We start from the raw sequence: 18,005 nt of genomic DNA, 5'->3' as shown, positions 1-18,005 counted from the left end.
CATTTTTTAAAAATTAAAACCATTCCCAAGGCAAATTTTTAAATCAGTGCAGTAAAATTATAGTGCAGTCTTTTTCTAAAGGCAACAAGCCACATCTTAAATAGATTTGTTTCTTGTGGTAAGCACCATAGCATTATGATTATACCAGAACTTGTGTAAATGGTTCTCTAAATCCAGCCTTGGTCTGTGAGTGGTTGGGATGGGGGTGGGGTGTGACCATGAGCATCTGCAATGTGATCCCTTCTCAGTGTGGATGGTTTCTGCAGGGGCTGAGTAGGATGTGGCTCTAAAGGGCATTCCAGCCAAACTTGGACAAATAAAAATTCAGGGTTAAGAAGGGGACAGGATGGCTTCCTGTGCACAGGGTCATGTCAAGCCCAGAGGAAGCAGGTACTCGCCATGTCTCCTCATCACTGGGCCAGAAGTGTACCTCATTGTACTCATCAGGTTGGGGATGCCTTGATAGAGATGAGGAGGACCACAGCCATGGGTTACTCAAGACTTGACTCTTAGTCTCAAAGGAGCCTTGAAAATAAGGCTTAAAATGTAGAGTGAACCACCATAAGTTTCTCTTTCTCTCCCTCTCTTTCATTCATATACAGACATGCACGCACACGCACACACACACACACACATTCTTTACCTGTTGTTACTGCCTTTGAGAGTAAATGCAGAGGTGTTTGTCCTATAGGCTAAAGAGTCCCCAATCTGCTGATTTCCAACAACTGGATGAGTTTTGAGAGTCACACTGTCTACCATTACCAACTTGCCTGGGCACCAAGGACACAGGGCAAGACCCTCGCATACCATGCTTCTCTGAGGGGGGACGTGCAAGGGCTTTGTTAGGGTAAGATCCCATTCCTCAAAGAGTAGAGAGTGAATATGGAGAGAGAAGGGATGCATCCAGTTCTGCAGCTTAATAACGAAATGCAGGAGAATCTCTTTCTATTGTTGTCCTGATTTATAAGACCTTTAGAAATTTCTTTAAGCAAATATATTCCAACCTGCTTGTGGGATCGCCCACCCCTGAAGAATAATACATGCCGTCAGCATTGAATGCTATCTCAAAGGCTTTGTCATTTGCACTAATTTGAGTATTGTTATGTAAGCTCTCTCTCCTCCTCTCCCCCTGCATTTTTTTCACACACACTCTCTCTCTCTCTTTCTTTTTTTTAAAGCAATCTGTTCGCTTGATATCACTGTGCCAAAGATTATCCAGGTCATTCTTGTCCAGAAGTAACATGAGTGTGGCCAGAAGCGATGATACTCTGGTAAGCAAACCTTTTCCCCAGATAGGTTTGTTCTTAGCACTGTGTATTTACCGTGTTTAGGTTGTTTAATTTGTTCAGCAACCCAGAAAACCTGAAGTCTTGGGAACATCAGGGCTGTTCTTCCTCCTCTTGAGTGGGGGAGTTGGGGTGGCTGATTTGATCTACTCTATTACTGTTTCGTCCTTTTTCCTCTTTGTTTTGATTGGCTATACCTACTACCTCTAACACTGCCACCCTCCCACCCTCCTCTTCCCCCCAACACAGTTTCATAAAAGAGAGGCTTGCCAGTAGAAGAGGAAAGATCATATTCTAATTTTCACGAACTAAAACGAGAGCCCTCTGTTTCCACCAACCTTGGAGAATCTTAGACTGTAATAGTACAAAAGGGGCAGACAACCCTCCTTCTGAACACACACACACACACACACACACACACACACACACACACTAACACACCAGAAAATCAGGGGAAATGCAGTGGGGCTTGCTGATATAGTTCGTGGTAGACCAAAAGGCTAAACCCACTCACTTTGTTGATGTTGTATTGACTTCCAAAGGCCCTTGAGAACAATTCCACGACTTTTTTCCCTTAATCCAAACTGAAACCTAATCACAGATTAACTCTTCAGATATGACTGGACACATCAGAATTCAACGAGACTTTCCCCAACAGTCAGACAACGGGGCTTTGTGAACCCTGGAGGTAAAGGGGACTCCAGAAAAGGCAGAAAGGGTGGTTCTGTGGGAACCAGCCTGCTCCTGTAACTGAATAGTCAGTGTTTCCTGAGTGGAATCCGGGAACTCCAAGGGCAGGATCACACATCAGCAGACACCAGCTCTTTTTTTACTCCCTGAAGCCAGTAGTTTTACTCAAGTTCCAGATCTAACCTTATAGCCTGAAAAGAGATAGGAAATTTTAAAAAGAAAAAAAGAAGTAGGAGAGAAGCAAGTTAGGAGGAGAAGGGAGAGAAAGAGGAGGAAGGCTGGACTGGGGAATTGTTTGAGGGTGGCAGTGGAACCAGGACAAGGTATAAACTATTAATCTAAGTAAGGTGATGAGAACAATGAAATCTTATAAATTAAAATTGCCCTGAATAATCAGTTGGGAGACAGTTTGTTGCAATGAAGAGTTTAGGATAAGAGAGGGACAGGGCTTGTGTAGAAGTTCCAGGTGGGAAGAACCCCCTCCCCAGCCCTCAGGGTCCCTCTCTCATCATCTCAGTGTCCTGCTGATCGTGAGGCCGTGTTACAACAACGTGCTTATTCCTCCCATTCTCCCATATCTTGTCACTCTCACTTTCAGGCAAATGTCTCTTAGTCTTCAACTTGCATTGTGATAGAAAAGCAAAACCAGTGGTGTTCTTAAACATGTACTCTGTGCAGATATTATTACGTCCCTCATGAAGCTTGTTTGGATTCAGATTTATAGAGAAGAGAAAGCAGAGTTCAGAGAAATGCTTTCTCCATTCCACCCCTCACAGGCAGAGGTTCAGCCTCTATAGGTACGCTTTTCCAGATTTGAAATTTTAGTAGCAGTACCTCTGTAAGTCCAAAACTTCTGTTTGGGACTTTTCTAGCTTATTTTTTGGTTTTAATTTACCATATTGTGCAAATTTCTTATTATTTATATTTAAGAAAGTACTTTAACAAAGTAGCAAAAATTTAACAAACTTACTGTTCCACAGTATCTAGTTATTTTCTCTTTGTAAATGAAATGTATCCATTTTCCCATTTCTGGCCTTTATTCTTACATTTCTCCCCTTTTCCTACCTTTTTTTTTTAATAATTGTGACCAGCTTTCAGAGAATTTTGCTATGTTATAGAATACCTAGAGAATGAAGAATTTCTAGTGCTCAAAAAATGACAATCTGTAATTGCAAAAATTACAAAGTAAGACTTTCTTATTCAAAGATATCATTTCCTTGGTTCTATGGTTTTTAGAATCTGAGTTACACCTGAAATTTTCTACAGTGGTTTCTGGGACTATATGTTTTTAAAGATTCCTAAGATAAACACCAAGTGTAGTTTGTCATCAATTGTTGTTCTAAATCTGAATCTTAAGAGATGTTTGCTCTCTGGGTTATAATGCAGGCAACATAAAGACACAGATAAATAGTAGGTGCTTCTAGTTCCCATCATGGAAGGGGCAAAAAATGACCTCCTGCTTCCCTTCATGACCAGGTGGATTTGGGGATTAAATGGCTTACTTTCCCCTGAACACTCCTTTTAATAAATGAGCATTGGTTTCTCTGATGTTGGTAAAAGGACCAGCATGACCAGCAATCTAACACTTTTTCCCTCTTCCATGTCTCTCTCAAGGATGAGGAAGACTCCTTCGTGATGAAAGCTATCATCCATGCCATCAACGATGACAACGTCCCAGGCCTGCAGCACCTCCTGGGCTCCTTGTCCAACTATGACGTTAACCAACCCAACAAGGTCTGATGCTGTCCTGCCAGGGGTAGTGGGGGTCAGGGGGTCATGGTGACCGGGCACCTCCAAGTCCAAGGTGGAAAGACCCCATCTGCTCTTCATTCTCCCTTACTGTTGTAAACTCCATACTGTGGGGAAAATCACTTCTGCTTAGAAAGTGAGCTGAGTTAGGAATAAGGTCTTTTCGCATTGAGGGCCTTTCTACATGCACCTAGCACTCGCCTCTAACCATGAAATTTTAAATGTACTCATCATGCAAATGAAAATGTCACTTTTGATTGTGAATCCAAAAGAGGAAGATGTTGTGTCCTTCTGACTGTCTTCCATTCCTGTCACGCAGGACAGGAATGTGTCCTGTGTCTGTGGAGACACAGGAAGGTGTCTGGGGCAGCAGGGGTAGTTTGGACTTTTCCTTTCCTACCAAACCTGAAAAATAGTTATTTTTTTTTCTTGCCTTTTCCAGCATGGGACACCACCATTACTTATTGCTGCTGGCTGTGGGAATATTCAAATGCTACAGTTGCTCATTAAAAGAGGCTCAAGAATCGATGTCCAGGATAAGGTCATAATTCTGTTTTATTGCAAATGAATTAATTTTTTAAGTATTTCCAAATGTCTCTAATCAAAAGGTAATAGAGAAGAATAACACATATGCCCTACTTCATTTCTCAGTTTCCTATAAAGGAAGATGAACTACTTGAATAGCCTGTTCCTGTCTAACATGTTACAGAAAAAAAGGCAAACATTCATCTTCCTCGTGGCTCTGTTGCTCGACATCATCCTTTCTTTGTGTCCTTACTGATCACAGATCACAGATTGACTCCTTACTGATCATATTTACTCAGCAGTGTTATTTGATGTCACATTGAAAATGTTTTAATTATCCAATTAATCTCATCAGAAATGTATTTGCCCACACATTAATTAGGGCAACAGAGTAAGGAGGATATGATTTGAGGTGTAGACCACATTGGAAGTGTAGACACAAGTGATGATCAGCTAAACGTCATTACAACGGGTCTGTCATCAGCTTCCATAGACTTTCAACTGAGCCATAAACGGACTAGATCTGGCCCTTGACAATATAGGGAATTCTAACCAGAAGTTGAAATGAAGGTTTTAGGAAAAGAAAACAACTTTTTATTTTGAAATAATTCTAGATTTACCCCAAAAAATCTGCAGAAATAGTATAGAGAGCTATGGAGTATAGAGAGCTCCCTTATCCCTTTCACCCAGCTTCCTGGAATGTTAATGTCTTACATAACCTTGGTCCCTTTGTCAAACTGAAAAGCGAAATGGGGTTTTATTCCTCTTGGGAGTTGCTCCTTTGGAGTTTGTCATCACATAGGAAGGGAAATATAGCAACTGAGTGATGTTTGCATTCAGATCCAGTCTGGGAATGTGACTCTGCCTTGGTTTTTGTACAGGGTGGATCCAATGCCATCTACTGGGCCTCTCGGCATGGCCACGTAGATACCTTGAAATTTCTCAATGAGAACAAATGCCCTTTGGATGTTAAAGACAAGGTAAGGAAAGTAATAAAAGGCATGCCATCTGCATCATGACCCAAAGAATAAGGATTCAGGACCAAAATCTTCCTATAGAGAATTTAAGTAGAAGTTTCTTTTTGCTGGTGGCTTAGTCTAATATTAAAATCTGATTTTAGCTGAAATCTGCCAAGTGTTTTCCATGTTATATAAGCAGCGAACTCTCTTCCCCATAACATGAAAACTCAAAGTTCAGCCAGAAAGACAACCAGAAAGTGACCTGAGTCCTGGTCCTCTTCTTGACCCGCCATGTACACATCTCTACCATTCTCTTCCTCTTTGATGTGACTGACAGTGCTGACCTTACGATCCCTGGCACTAGAAGGGTTAATGAGACAGTGCATGTAAAGTAAGGCTTTTGGGGTAAAGATGTTATCAAAATGATTGGTTTAGGAAGATACCTTACTTTCACGTACCCATGTTTCATTCAGTCCACACAGCAGCCCTGTGAATTAACTGCAGGGCTGGGACGTGAACTTAAGATTCCTATTTTCTCATCTGTTATGTATTCCATTATGCAACCCCTCTCTGATTCTACTACTAGTAGACTGATTTGTCATGTTCAGTCAGGGCTGCCACATACAGTTGTATGGATTGTGCACTACACCATATCTAAGGGAGGACATTCACATTAAAGACATACATTTATTTTTTTTATTTTTCATTATTATTTTTAAATATTTAAATATTTATTTATTTATTTATTTATTTATTGGCTGCATTGGGTCTTTGTTGCAGCACTTGAGATCTTTCATTGTAGTGCGTGGGCTCTTCATTGTGGCCTGTGGGCTCTGGAGCACGTGGGCTCTGTAGTTGTGGCTCGCATACTCGGTAGTTATGGCATGCAGGCTTAGTTGCCCCGTGGCATGTGGGATCTTAGTTCCCTGACCAGGGATCAAACCTGCATCCCCTGCATTGGAAGGCGGATTCTTAACCACTGGACCACCAGGGAAGTCCCGACATACATTTATTATAGCAGTTTTCTGTCGGGTGGCAACAAGTATCTCATTCTGTTATGTTTTTAGATCAGTTTATTCTGACAGTTTCATGGCAGATAGAAAAAAAATATCTTAAGGAAGTTGCATCTATTACTAATTCATAGAATGTTATTTTATGGGCTAATGGTAATGTTTTAAAAATCTCTGAGAATGTAAGAAATTACATTCTAAACAGAGACAAGATGAAATCAGAAACTTGCTAGTAAATAAAACCCTGTGTTTAAAGAACTTAATATTAAAAAAGGAATTTTGTGTTTTGAAAAAAAATCACATAGCTGGAAGCGTCAGTATATAAAGAAAATTGAGACCAGCTATCACAAAAAAGGGAATGCACTCTTACTTAGGGAGGGAGGGTTATCACACACAGGATGAGCCAGGTGTGTGGATTTAACGCTAGCTACATAGTGGGTGCCCCACCCCAGGGTCCTTGGCCCAGTCACCAAAGGGACATCTGGCCTGAGAGGGGCAGGTACCACCTCAGGGGAGGATGTGGAGCCAGGCATGGGTGGGAGTGGGATGGCTCCCGGGGGGCTCTGAATCTTTGGCTGTGTCTTTTGCAGTCTGGAGAGACAGCCCTTCATGTGGCAGCTCGCTATGGCCATGCCGATGTGGTTCAGTTACTGTGCAGCTTTGGCTCAAATCCCAACTTCCAGGACAAGGTGGGTCATGGTATGATGTCCTCACTTCTTTCTGCTTTTTGCATGGGTATACAGGCAGCCAGGTGATGTGTTTAGGTCTTACAGAGTTTTATCCAAGTTAGGTTTTCTGCTTAGATTACAGAGGGCAGGGACTCGAACAAAAGCACTAACATTCATTCATTAATCCTCTGGACAACCCTATAATTCTCATTTTACAGATGAGGAAACTGAGGCAGAGAGAGGTTCAGGAACTTGCCCAAGGTAACACAGCTTAACAGTGGTGGAGCCAGTGCTCAAGCCCACACAGTCTGGTTCCAGAGTCTGTGTTCATAACCACTACAGTACAGCAGCCTCTCATAGACAGATACATGTGTCTAATGAGGTTGATCATGAATATGTAGACCTCACGACCAATCATTTTTGTTAAAGCTTGCTTGTCTTGGTCCCTTCTTTGCCGGAGCAGTAATCAATTTATGTGACTCACCTTTATGCTATATACATGACAGGAATCTTGAGGCATCAAGATTGTTAGAAGAGTTCTTGCTCAGAGAAGTGCTGTCCCATGGTTCGTAGTCTCCAGTGAAGTAAAGGACAGACAGCACTTTTACAAGACAGATGCTATAAATCCACCCACGCAGAGGCTCTATTGTTCAGAAGAGCTGAGCCATGGTTCCAGTGGGCTCCGCAAAGTCAGTTGTCAGTAAAATGCTGAGAAAGCTGAATTTGAATTAAGGAAAGCCGTCAGACCCATGCCCATTATTTCACATTAACATTTTGCTCCAATAGCTACAAGCTCTTTCAATCCGCTGCCTTGAGTTTGCTGCCAGGTTTGGCCAGGGCTCTCACCATGCTTGTACTTTCTTTCATAGTCTTGCATTCTCCTCCTCTATGTACTTGTCTCCTTGGCCAGGAAGAAGAAACACCCCTGCACTGTGCTGCCTGGCACGGCTATTACTCTGTGGCCAAAGCCCTTTGTGAAGCCGGCTGCAATGTGAACATTAAGAATCGGGAAGGAGAGACCCCCCTCCTGACAGCCTCCGCCAGGGGCTACCACGACATTGTGCAGTGTCTGGCTGAGCACGGAGCCGACCTTAATGCATCCGACAAGGTGCTTAGTGGGTCAATATATCCCACTCGCTGAAAAGTGATCTGGGGGGCTGGAGGGACCACAAGACTTCTCAGTTAGTTGACCTAAAATAACAAACTTGAGTGCAACTAGTTATATTATCCTTTCTCTTCTTCTATCCAAAGATTCTGTGATTCTAGATTCTGTTTAATAATTAATATTCATTTGTGGGGTGTAACAAAATTTATGAATTGGTCAGATGACTCAGGTCTCTATTTTTAGCCTTTTTAGCTTTGCAGCAGGTACAGTGATGATCACAGAGCCCAAGACAAATCCTCATTTAGGACTGAAATTGGCAACACACTATTAATTTGTAGACAGACAAAGAGATAGGTGGTTTATTTACTTCCATCACCTGCTATTTTGTAGAAAAACAATAAACTATTCTTATTTGTTTGGCAGTCTCAATTCCAGGCCAGGTTTTCCTTTTTTAATTAAGCAAATTCAGCATAATCTGTTCTTATTGTGAGCTTGTACTTACAATGAGGCTGTGATGTTGCTATGTATAGTTAGATCTGGCACACTGTGGTTAATTTAGGAACTGCCACTTGTGGAGTATTTTCTGGGTACAGAGAAGTAGTTCTCAAGTGGGGTGACCTTGCCCCCAGGAGACATTGGTAGTGGCTGGAGACATATTTTGGTTGTCACAGCCAGGGTGGGGCATCTAGAAGATAAAGACCAGGGGTGCTGCTGAACAGCCTACAATTCCCAGGACAGGTCCCAATGTCAGTAGTGCTGACACTGAGCAACCCTAGAACGAGTACGTTACAGAGATGTTTCCACACTCCGTCTACCCAGCTCCTAAAACTCGACACGCTTCTTCACCGGGGGTTCTAGAGCAGGTGGAATGAATTCCTGGACTGATGCTCATATACATGACAGCAAGTCGCCTTGCTCTCTCAGTTTCTCCTGGTGTCAAATAAAATAATAAACTTTCTACTTAGGAAGTTAGTAAAGATTGCTGAGCAAATGTTTTGAAAAGTGTTTTTCAAATGCTTGATAAAACAGGCCACTGGAGTACCAAACATAACTGAAGTCCTATAAATTCAGAGACAAAAAGGAGTGTGGAGTCTTCCTACCCGAATGTACTGGCCAAGCCTAGGTTAATTAAGCTGATGGTCAGCTTGGTCTGTGATTATTCAGAGTGAGATGTATGGGGCCTTGCCCCAACCCCACCAGGAGTAAAGTTCATGGTTTTAATCCTCCTTCAGGCTTTGCAGTAATGGTCCCATTGCCAATTAAACCTGGCCCAGTACAGCTGGAAAGGCAAGCGGCCAGGCCCACGTGCCCAAGCGAAAGCGTTCACGGCCCTGGTGTTTTTTGCAGGACGGACACATAGCTCTGCATCTTGCTGTGAGACGATGTCAGATGGAGGTCATCCAGACTCTCATCAGCCAGGGCTGTTCCGTCGATTTCCAAGACAGGCATGGCAACACCCCCCTCCACGTGGCCTGCAAAGATGGCAACGTGCCGATTGTGGTGGCCCTCTGTGAAGCCAACTGCAATTTGGATCTCTCCAACAAGGTAAAGCTGGAAGGAAGATCCCTGCAGAGTCCGTCTGTCTGTCTGTCCACGTGTTTCTGGGTTTGGGCAAGTTTCTCTCTGCATCTTTTCATTGTTCGAAGTCAGTATTGCTTATATGAACCTGTTCATTTTTATAGGGCTCTCCACTTTAAGTATATTTTACATCTGACTTTTGAATAATTTCCTAAACTAACAGAAAATTACATTAATAAGTACTTCCTGCTGAGCCTGGCTTACCATTTATGGGCATCGAGAAAGAGAGAGAGAGAGAACGTGTGTGTGCGTGTGTGTGTGCCTGCGTGCGCACACACGCGCATCCCCTCCTGTAGAGGAATCAGAGAACGTGGTACAAATTGGGGCATCTTCCTGGAGCACTAAGTCTTCAGGAAAACACCTAATGAGTTCTGATGTGATTGAAATTCCTAGGGCCAGATTTCTCCAGTTTCCCCCACTGAGAGTTTTATGGTCAAAAGTTCATAGCATCTTTTTTGTGCTGAATAAGTTTGGTAAGACCAAGGGGATACTATCATTTGGTGAATGATAAAGAAATAAAAATCCCCATATGCTGACTCCTAGAAATTAGTTAACACCTTCTCTTTTCCCTGAATACCATCTAGATTTTCATTACCAAATATGATAGAACAGTTGAATATTCATGTGGTTTCAGCCCTGTAACTGTATGAAGGGCAAGCACTATTCTGTTACGATTATGTTAAAAACAAAGTCCAAGTAGAATTAATTTTTTAATTGCAGGAAATGTTTGTTTATAAATGGTCGACATGATACCAGCAGAATTTTATTATGATTTGTTTGAGGTAAAAAGAATTAATATTTGAAACAACTGGAAAATGATGCTTCTATCAAAAAAATAGTCCTCTTGCATATTATGTGATTAATTCTAATGGGAATTGAAACTGGTAATCTTCATATTCTGGAAATATGAAAAGACAATATACTAGGTCTTAACCATTAGCTGCTGGTTGCTTTCTTAGTTTATCCTATTCTAACCTTGCCAAGTCAGTTATATAAGTGGCTTAAGGAGGAAACTAAATGTAATATTAAGCAGCATCAAGACCTTGGCTTTCCTTCCAGGAGTCTTTAAATGAGTAAAAAGCAGCTTTAGGAACCTCGTGGCACTCATTTGAATACCTTTGACTTGGCCATTGTACACCGCGACTTTGTGGGTCTCACGCCTTCTTCAGAAGGGTTGGTGTCAGCTTGTTTTCCTGTTCATTTTTTTGCTGTTTATTTTAGGAAAGATGATGGGAGCTGTAGGGGAGCTTAAAAGATGCACAGAAAAGTAAGACAAAGGCATTATTTCTCCAGAAAGCACATCTGGCTTTACATGGTCTCACCCCGGTAACCGGTTGTCAGCATGGAGGTGGCACAGTGACGGCCCATGTCCCACAGGCAGACTGTCACTCCTTTCCCATGGTGTGTCCTGCCTTTTCCTTACCTGGACTCAATTCCCCCGGAGATAAAAATGGTCATTCAGATCCTACCCCTTCCAGCAGTATGTGACAGGAACTTGTCACTATTTTTGACGCTCATTGCAGTGAAACAGACATGTCTTTGTCTGCATTCTTCTCATGTGAAAATCCAGAGAGTGGCTACTTACTCAGCCACATCGGGAAATACAGGAGAGGAGAGGAACTAGATGATGCAGAGTGCATGGCCCTTAACCCTTTGTTCCTTTTTGGATTGGCTCTTCTTATCAGCGAAAGTAGAAAAAGCATGTCGATACACACGTGTGTGTACATGCACACACACACAGATGCGCACACACATCCAGGAGCCTGCAGGAGAATTCCGTGCCTGCCAAGCATTGATGAATGCCCTTCTGTGACAACACTGTGCCAGGCGCGGGTGGGGAGCAGGGGCAGGCAGGGTATGGACAGCAGGGAATGGTTCTTGCCCTCAGGCTGCTTTTGGACAGACACACAGACATTTCAGTATAACAGCATCTCATATTGCAGTCACTGCTGTGATAGAGGTACAGGTGCTCCAGAAACATGGACATCTGGACATTAAAGAAACCAGGGAAAAGCTTTTCAGAGGTGATCATTTTAAATGAGTAGGACTTGGACAGATGAAGAAGAGGGGAAAGCCTATTTCAAGAAGAGGAGGGAGACAGCTAGAAAGGGGCACTGAATCCAGATGGTGAAAGACCTTGAATGTAATGCTAAGGAGTTTGGGTTTTGTTCTGTCAATCATTGGGGGCCATCAAAAGTGTAAACTCTCCTAGTCCATTCTATTCATCACACGTCTCTTCATTGACCTTCTTCCCTTCTATAAAACTATGCTTCCTGTAAGCAAGACTATCTTCCTTACACAGAAATCCAAACTCTTTGTCCAGGTCTTCCAAACCTCCTCCTTTCCTTCTCACTTTAACTCTAGGGTATTTGAAAGCTTCATATCTGCTTTCTAAATCACTCTAGAAGCTAACAGTAAACAAAACATAAATATGCACATACATTGCAGCGTTATTTATAATCGCAAGAAATGGAACCACCTAAGTGTCCGTCCTCAGCAGGCTGGCTAAATGAGTTATGATATAGCCGTATATTGAATGTTATTCAGGTATCTGAAAGCATGTAATAGATTTCCTTATAGACATGAAAAATTATTCACAACCTATTGTTAGGTGAAAAAAGCAAGGGACAGAATAGAAGGTGGAGTGTGATTAATGTCTTGGCTTTTCAGATTATTTCTCTCCATTTATGGATTCGTAGAGAAAAGCCTGGAAGGTTTGAGTAGGGCTAGTTCTGAGTAGGGGAACTTGGGGGAGGGGGAGGGAGACTTCATTTTTCTACCATATATCCTTCTGTGTTGTTTGGATATTCTACCTGAGCGTGTGTTAACTTTCTAACAGAAACCTGTATTTGCACATAAACAGCATAAAGCAGAGATACCCAGACTTGCTCAGTTCATAACTTCCATAGTGTCTTAGTGAGCTTTTTCATGGCTCCCCCAGAGCAAAAGAAATACCTAAAGTTCTGTTTGTTAAGTCATTCAATCCAAACAACCTAGTATGTATGTCCTAACAGCTTAGTAGCTGTGGGAATAAATGATCCACATAAACTGAAAGAAAACTATTTTTATTTCATTCTTAATTAACCCCAGTTGTATATTAATGGGTTGCGTATGCTTGTTGGGCACCTCATAACTCCTCAAACCTTGGACTCAGAGTGGACCCCACCACCCTTATATCCTGTTCTACGTGGATTTTCTCAAGATATTTGCCTCTTATCACAGCAGCGACCAACCCCCTGCTGTGCATACATGACGTCATCGAAAGGAAGGCAGTACCAGCTACTTTGAGACTTTGAACTACCTGGAGCTAGTAGTTTCCCTGGTGTCTGAACCTGCTGGTTCCATCAAAAATTTAAAATGTTCCTCAGCGCCCCATGAATTCACTGTAGTGCCTCCAGATGCCTTGGGTTTGGGAACCCATAGGCATAAAAAATGGTGGGTATGGCCTTGGAATTTCACCTCATTAGAGTGTCTTCAGTGGCTGTGCTTCCATGCCTTTTTCCTTTGCTGTATCTAAATTTGAACTGTGGTGCAGATCTATCCGGAACTTTGGGGCCCTTGAGCCCTGACTCATGCCTCCTTTCTGCTGGCGCAGCAGGAGACTTAATTTAGTTATCTTATGATAAGCCTCCCACTCTTTCATCCTTTTAAGTTTTATTTTAAAGTTACTCTCTTAACCGAGAAATACTTGAAAATGTTTTGCTCGGCTTGCCTCCCCAAGGAGATGGCAACTTTCTGGAGAAGGGAGACCTCGCCTTCTATTTCTTTTTGGAGGATCCCAGATCCCTACACAATGATGACCCTGTGAGGTCACTCCATAAATGTCATCCTCAGCAGCAGCCGTGAGGACTCTCCTGGGTCTTTCTTGTCTCTTCCAGTATGGACGGACGCCTCTGCACCTTGCAGCCAACAACGGGATTCTGGATGTAGTCCGCTACCTCTGTCTGACAGGCGCCAACGTGGAGGCTCTGACTTCGGTGAGTAGCCCTCTGGCAGGAGAAAGCAGTTGCAAACCCCTCAGGCCTCGAGGGCACAAGGGGAAAGGTATTGCTTGGCAACTGCACTCCAGAGCAGACAGGCTGCCGTTAAGCTTCAGCTCCTCCACTGCAGTTACATAAACATTTGCCCACACAAACCCGGGGTAGGATCCGATAATGCCTCATCCTCTTCTTCCACCAGGCCTGCACTGCCAGGAACACCTGCTGTTTCCCACTGGCCTTTTCGTTTCCTGTGTTACACAACAGGCCTTTGTGTTTTCTATTAGGTTGTGTGTTTATCTTTTCTAAACATGCCCCCTCCTTTCAGGGAGGGAGGAGGAAGTCCCCCAGTGTGGGGGGAACAGGTGACAAGAGCAGTTCTCTTTTTTTTAAAAAGTCCAGCTTTGCTTTTAGGCCCACAACATTTTTTTTTTTTTTTTTTTTTTTTTTGCAGTACACAGGCCTCTCACTGTTGTGGCCTCTCCCCTTGCAGAGCACAGGCTCTGGACGCACAAGCTCAGCAGCCATGGCTCACGGGCCCAGCCGCTCCGCGGCATGTAGGATCTTCCCAAACCGGGGCACGAACCCGTGTCCCCTGCATCGGCAGGCGGACTCTCAACCACTGCGCCACCAGGGAAGCCCACAACATATTTTAAAATGAGATTTCTTTAAATCTCATTTCTTTAAGTGTCTCACTCCCGACATTCCCCATTCCAGACCTGGTACCTCCCTGCAGAAGAAACCCTTTGATTCACATTTCAAGAAATACCAAAGAGGAAAAATATGTCCGCTAAGAGATAAGGTTGCTGTTTTACTGCTGCAGTGAAACGTTATCATTTGAGTTGTCTCTGGCCCAACAGTGGATTGAGTCTCCGTTTGCTCATGTGGGAGATTCCTAAAACTCACTAGAACTTTGCTGACATAAAGTGTTTCTCTAAGGAGACCCATCGGAGTCTTGAAATATGGTGGCCAACCTTGGGAAAATCAGGGCTCTGAGGCTGGAGAGTCATACAGGAGTTGGCACACTATGGACCACAGGCCAAATTCAGCCTGCTGCCTGCTTCTTTTAATAAAGTTTTACTGGGACACAGCCACGCCCATTGTTTACACATTGTCTGTGCCCATTTTCACTCTACAAGGGCAGACAAGCAATTGCAACAGAGACCCTATGGTCCTCAGAGCCCCAAATATCTGCTACCTGGCCCTTGACAGAAAATGGGTACTGGCTCTTGGCCTAGGACATTGCCTCCTTGGCTGCGCTAATGTGACAGGGATGTGATTCCCTCCCCACAAGCAGTGGGTCTGTTCTCTGCAGTGTTGAGCCCCGAGCTGGGCTCTTTTGCAGGCCCAGTGCTTACCAGCACTCCACCTGGGATTGTCCCTTCTTAGGGCACCTCCTCGCCCATCACAAACCCACCTACCGCGGTGCAATGACCTGATGAGCCATTATCAAACCCTGACCATCCATGCCTTGGCACTCGGTCCAGCTACTCCATGATAGAGCATTGATGTACATTTTGATGGGGAGAAGTATTTTTTTGTTACAGATGTTGCCTCATAAAAAGTAAACTGTCGGGCTTCCCTGGTGGCGCAGTGGTTGAGAGTCTGCCTGCCGATGCAGGGGACACGGGTTCGTGCCCCGGTCCGGGAAGATCCCACATGCCGTGGAGCGGCTGGGCCCGTGAGCCATGGCCGCTGAGCCTGCGCGTCCGGAGCCTGTGCTCCGCAACGGGAAAGGCCACGACAATGAGAGGCCCGCGTACCGCAAAAAAGGAAAAAAAAAAAAAAGTAAACTGTCGAGGACGGCTGTGAAGATGCCAGCAGCTGCTCCTGCCCACCCGGCAGTGTGGGCCGGGACCTCTCAAATGTGTGACCTTCGGCCTCTGCTGGGTCCTTAGGCTGCCCCCTGACCACTGTGAGCCCGCGGTCATCTCCCCTTGCCTTTGGCCTCCCCCCAAGAGGCTCTCGGGGGTAACTCTGCTCTCCACCCTTCCCAGCTCACTGCAGGCGCTCCTCCCTGGTCCCTACGAGTCCACCACGGGGCCTCAGTCATTTATTCATTCAGCAGATACTGAGCATACACTGCGCACCAGGCACAGAACAGCGAACACAGAGGGGCCAAGTCAGGCAAGCGGCCCCTCCCTCTGGAAACTTCTAGTCTAATGGGAGAGAGTCAGGGGCTTCCCTGGTGTCACAGTGGTTGAGAGTCCGCCTGCTGATGCAGGGGACGCGGGTCCATGCCCCGGTCCGGGAAGATCCCACATGCTGCGGGGCGGCTGGGCCACAGCAGTAAGTATACAGCTACTAGATGGGACCCGTGAGAATTAAGAGCCAGAGTCCCCAGGGACGTTTCCAGGGGGGTCAGGAGCACTCCACAGAGAGAGTGGAGAGAGAAGGAAGGGCCCAGGCCGGCGAAGCTGGAAGGACAGTGAGCTGGAGCGCAGCCCAGACTGGCCCGGCCAAGGTGGGGCTTGGTGGGGCTGGATGTGCATGGCCCCCCCAGCGGGCATGGTAGAGACGGGTGTCTCCTAGGGCGGGGAAGCCACGTGGGCTCCACGCAGGGTGCAGGTCATCACAGAGGCGCCATGCTGCGGGCTGAGGCCGGCTCCGTGGAAGGACAGCTTGCTGCCTGTGTCGTACTAGACTTTCTAGTAGCCGCATCTGACGAGGAAAAAGAAACAGAGGAAATTAATTTCACTAATACATTTTAATATGTTAAAAGGAACATATAAAGTAATGTATTTTGCCCAATAACGTGCAAAATATTATCATTTTGACTTGTAATCAGTATTTATAAATTATTGAGATACTTCTAGTTCTATGATTGAAGTCTTGGAAATCTGGGTACGTTTTATACCCACAGCACATCTTAGCTCGGGCACATTTCCAGCCCCGCGGAGCCGCGTGTGGGCTGGGCTGCCGCCTTATTGGACGGCACAGCCCCGCCCTCTTCGTGGGCCAGCTTTTCCCCTCTGCCTGCCTGTAGGGTTCTTCCCATCGGGCACCACCTGCCTGGACCCTACAGCGCCTCCAGCTGTTACCCTCCCTCTCCCTGTCTGTCCTCAGCCGGGATACCTGAGAAGAGTCTTCTAAAGGTCCGGTCCTCTTTTTCCTTCCCTCCAACCCCTCCTCCGCCCGCCACAGTCTGTCCTCAACTCCCAGAATTCCCTCGACTCTGCAGAAGCCCCAGTCACCTCGCCTTCAAAAATTTTTTATTGTAAAATAAAACATTTTTTTTAAGGAAAGGACATGAGCAAAAGTAAAACTTGGTGGATTTGACAAACACCTTTGTAACCCCACTAAGGTCAAGAGGTAGAATTTTCGAGGCCACTCCAGAAACCCCCGGTGGCCTGTCCCGGCTGCAGCTCACCCCCGCCCCTGCCCCCAGTGGAAGCCCCACTCTGACTTTTGTTGTACTATAATCACTTCCTTCCTTACCTTTCTTTGTTGTCTTTCTCACCTAAGCGCCAGCAGTTATGTCTAGTTATCTCTCCAGGACATGGCACTTCCTTGACAGTCTCTCCAGCCTTGGATAAGAAAATCCTACTTGCCCCTGCTTCCCCTCCCGTCTCTGCTGCCCTCCTCCAGCTCCAAGTCTTCTTGCTGCTGTTCCACCCAACCTGGCCAGCTGCCCTCCCGCTCTCTGCCCCCTGTTCCTCTCACCAGCCCCAGGGCTGCAGCTGCACCTGAGAACTCAGGTCCACATCCGGGTCTCCGGCCCCACTTGTCCCCTGAGCACTGCGCCGGGACCCAGCCTGGTGGACACCACCTCTGGAAGGCCCCCCGCCTCCACGCTGCATCCTCGCCCTCCAGGTCTGCTCTCCTCCCTCAGTGTCTGCCCTTTGCAAAAGCCTTCTGCGTACATCCAATCGTCTGGTCCAGGAAATGTGGATGCTCTCTTCCCTGGCATCACACTGGTGCCACATCCTGGATTCTTCTCGAACTCACAGCTCTTCGTCCTCTGCCTCCACTTGGTTAAAATCTCACTGTGTATTTCCCCCAGGACCCAGCTCTGCCTCGGAACTAGTCCCTCATCTGTAGCCTCATGGCCCTCCTGACAGTTCCGACCCAGCACCACATTTATCATTCTGGAAAAGCCAGTCTGCAGTGGGCTCCAGTTGCAAATCATCCCGGGGCTCCGTTGCCTTCAGGATGTGCCCTCCATGGCCTGGTCCCTGCCCACTGCCCACCTCACTCTTCACCTTGCACCCCCTTGGCTATACCAAACTGAGTGGGACTATTTGCAGGTCCTGGGACCTCGCTCATTCCCACCTCATCCAGTTGGCACATGCTGTTCCTTCCCTCTGGAACCTTCTCTGTTTCCAGCCCCACCCCTTGTACATAGTGCCCCCACGTACACACACATAACCCTGCCATGAGGCAATAAGACATGCTTCTACCTTCACAGGGAGAGCCTTTCAGTGCCTAATAGGCACCCAGGCACATAGTAGTGTGTGA

The 18,005-nt window shown here is 45.5% G+C and overlaps 1 protein-coding gene across 1 annotated transcript in view; it reads left to right on the top strand.

The window, feature by feature from the left end:
* DAPK1 (death associated protein kinase 1) overlaps positions 1 to 18,005 on the top strand; it is a gene marked incomplete at both ends in the record, with an annotated part of 206,244 nt that overhangs the window by 146,780 nt on the left and 41,459 nt on the right. The window contains 8 exons of the mRNA XM_079706386.1: positions 1,179 to 1,271; positions 3,591 to 3,710; positions 4,168 to 4,266; positions 5,132 to 5,230; positions 6,810 to 6,908; positions 7,798 to 7,995; positions 9,340 to 9,537; positions 13,449 to 13,547. Of these exons, the coding sequence (XP_079562512.1) occupies positions 1,179 to 1,271; positions 3,591 to 3,710; positions 4,168 to 4,266; positions 5,132 to 5,230; positions 6,810 to 6,908; positions 7,798 to 7,995; positions 9,340 to 9,537; positions 13,449 to 13,547 (1,005 nt within the window). The remainder of the gene's footprint in view (positions 1 to 1,178; positions 1,272 to 3,590; positions 3,711 to 4,167; positions 4,267 to 5,131; positions 5,231 to 6,809; positions 6,909 to 7,797; positions 7,996 to 9,339; positions 9,538 to 13,448; positions 13,548 to 18,005) is intronic.

The sequence above is a fragment of the Hyperoodon ampullatus genome, assembly GCF_949752795.1.
Source record: "Hyperoodon ampullatus genome assembly, chromosome: 6".
Lineage (NCBI taxonomy): Eukaryota > Metazoa > Chordata > Mammalia > Artiodactyla > Ziphiidae > Hyperoodon > Hyperoodon ampullatus.
Note: the sequence above shows the minus strand (reverse complement) of the source record. Positions and strands in the feature narration are given on the sequence as shown.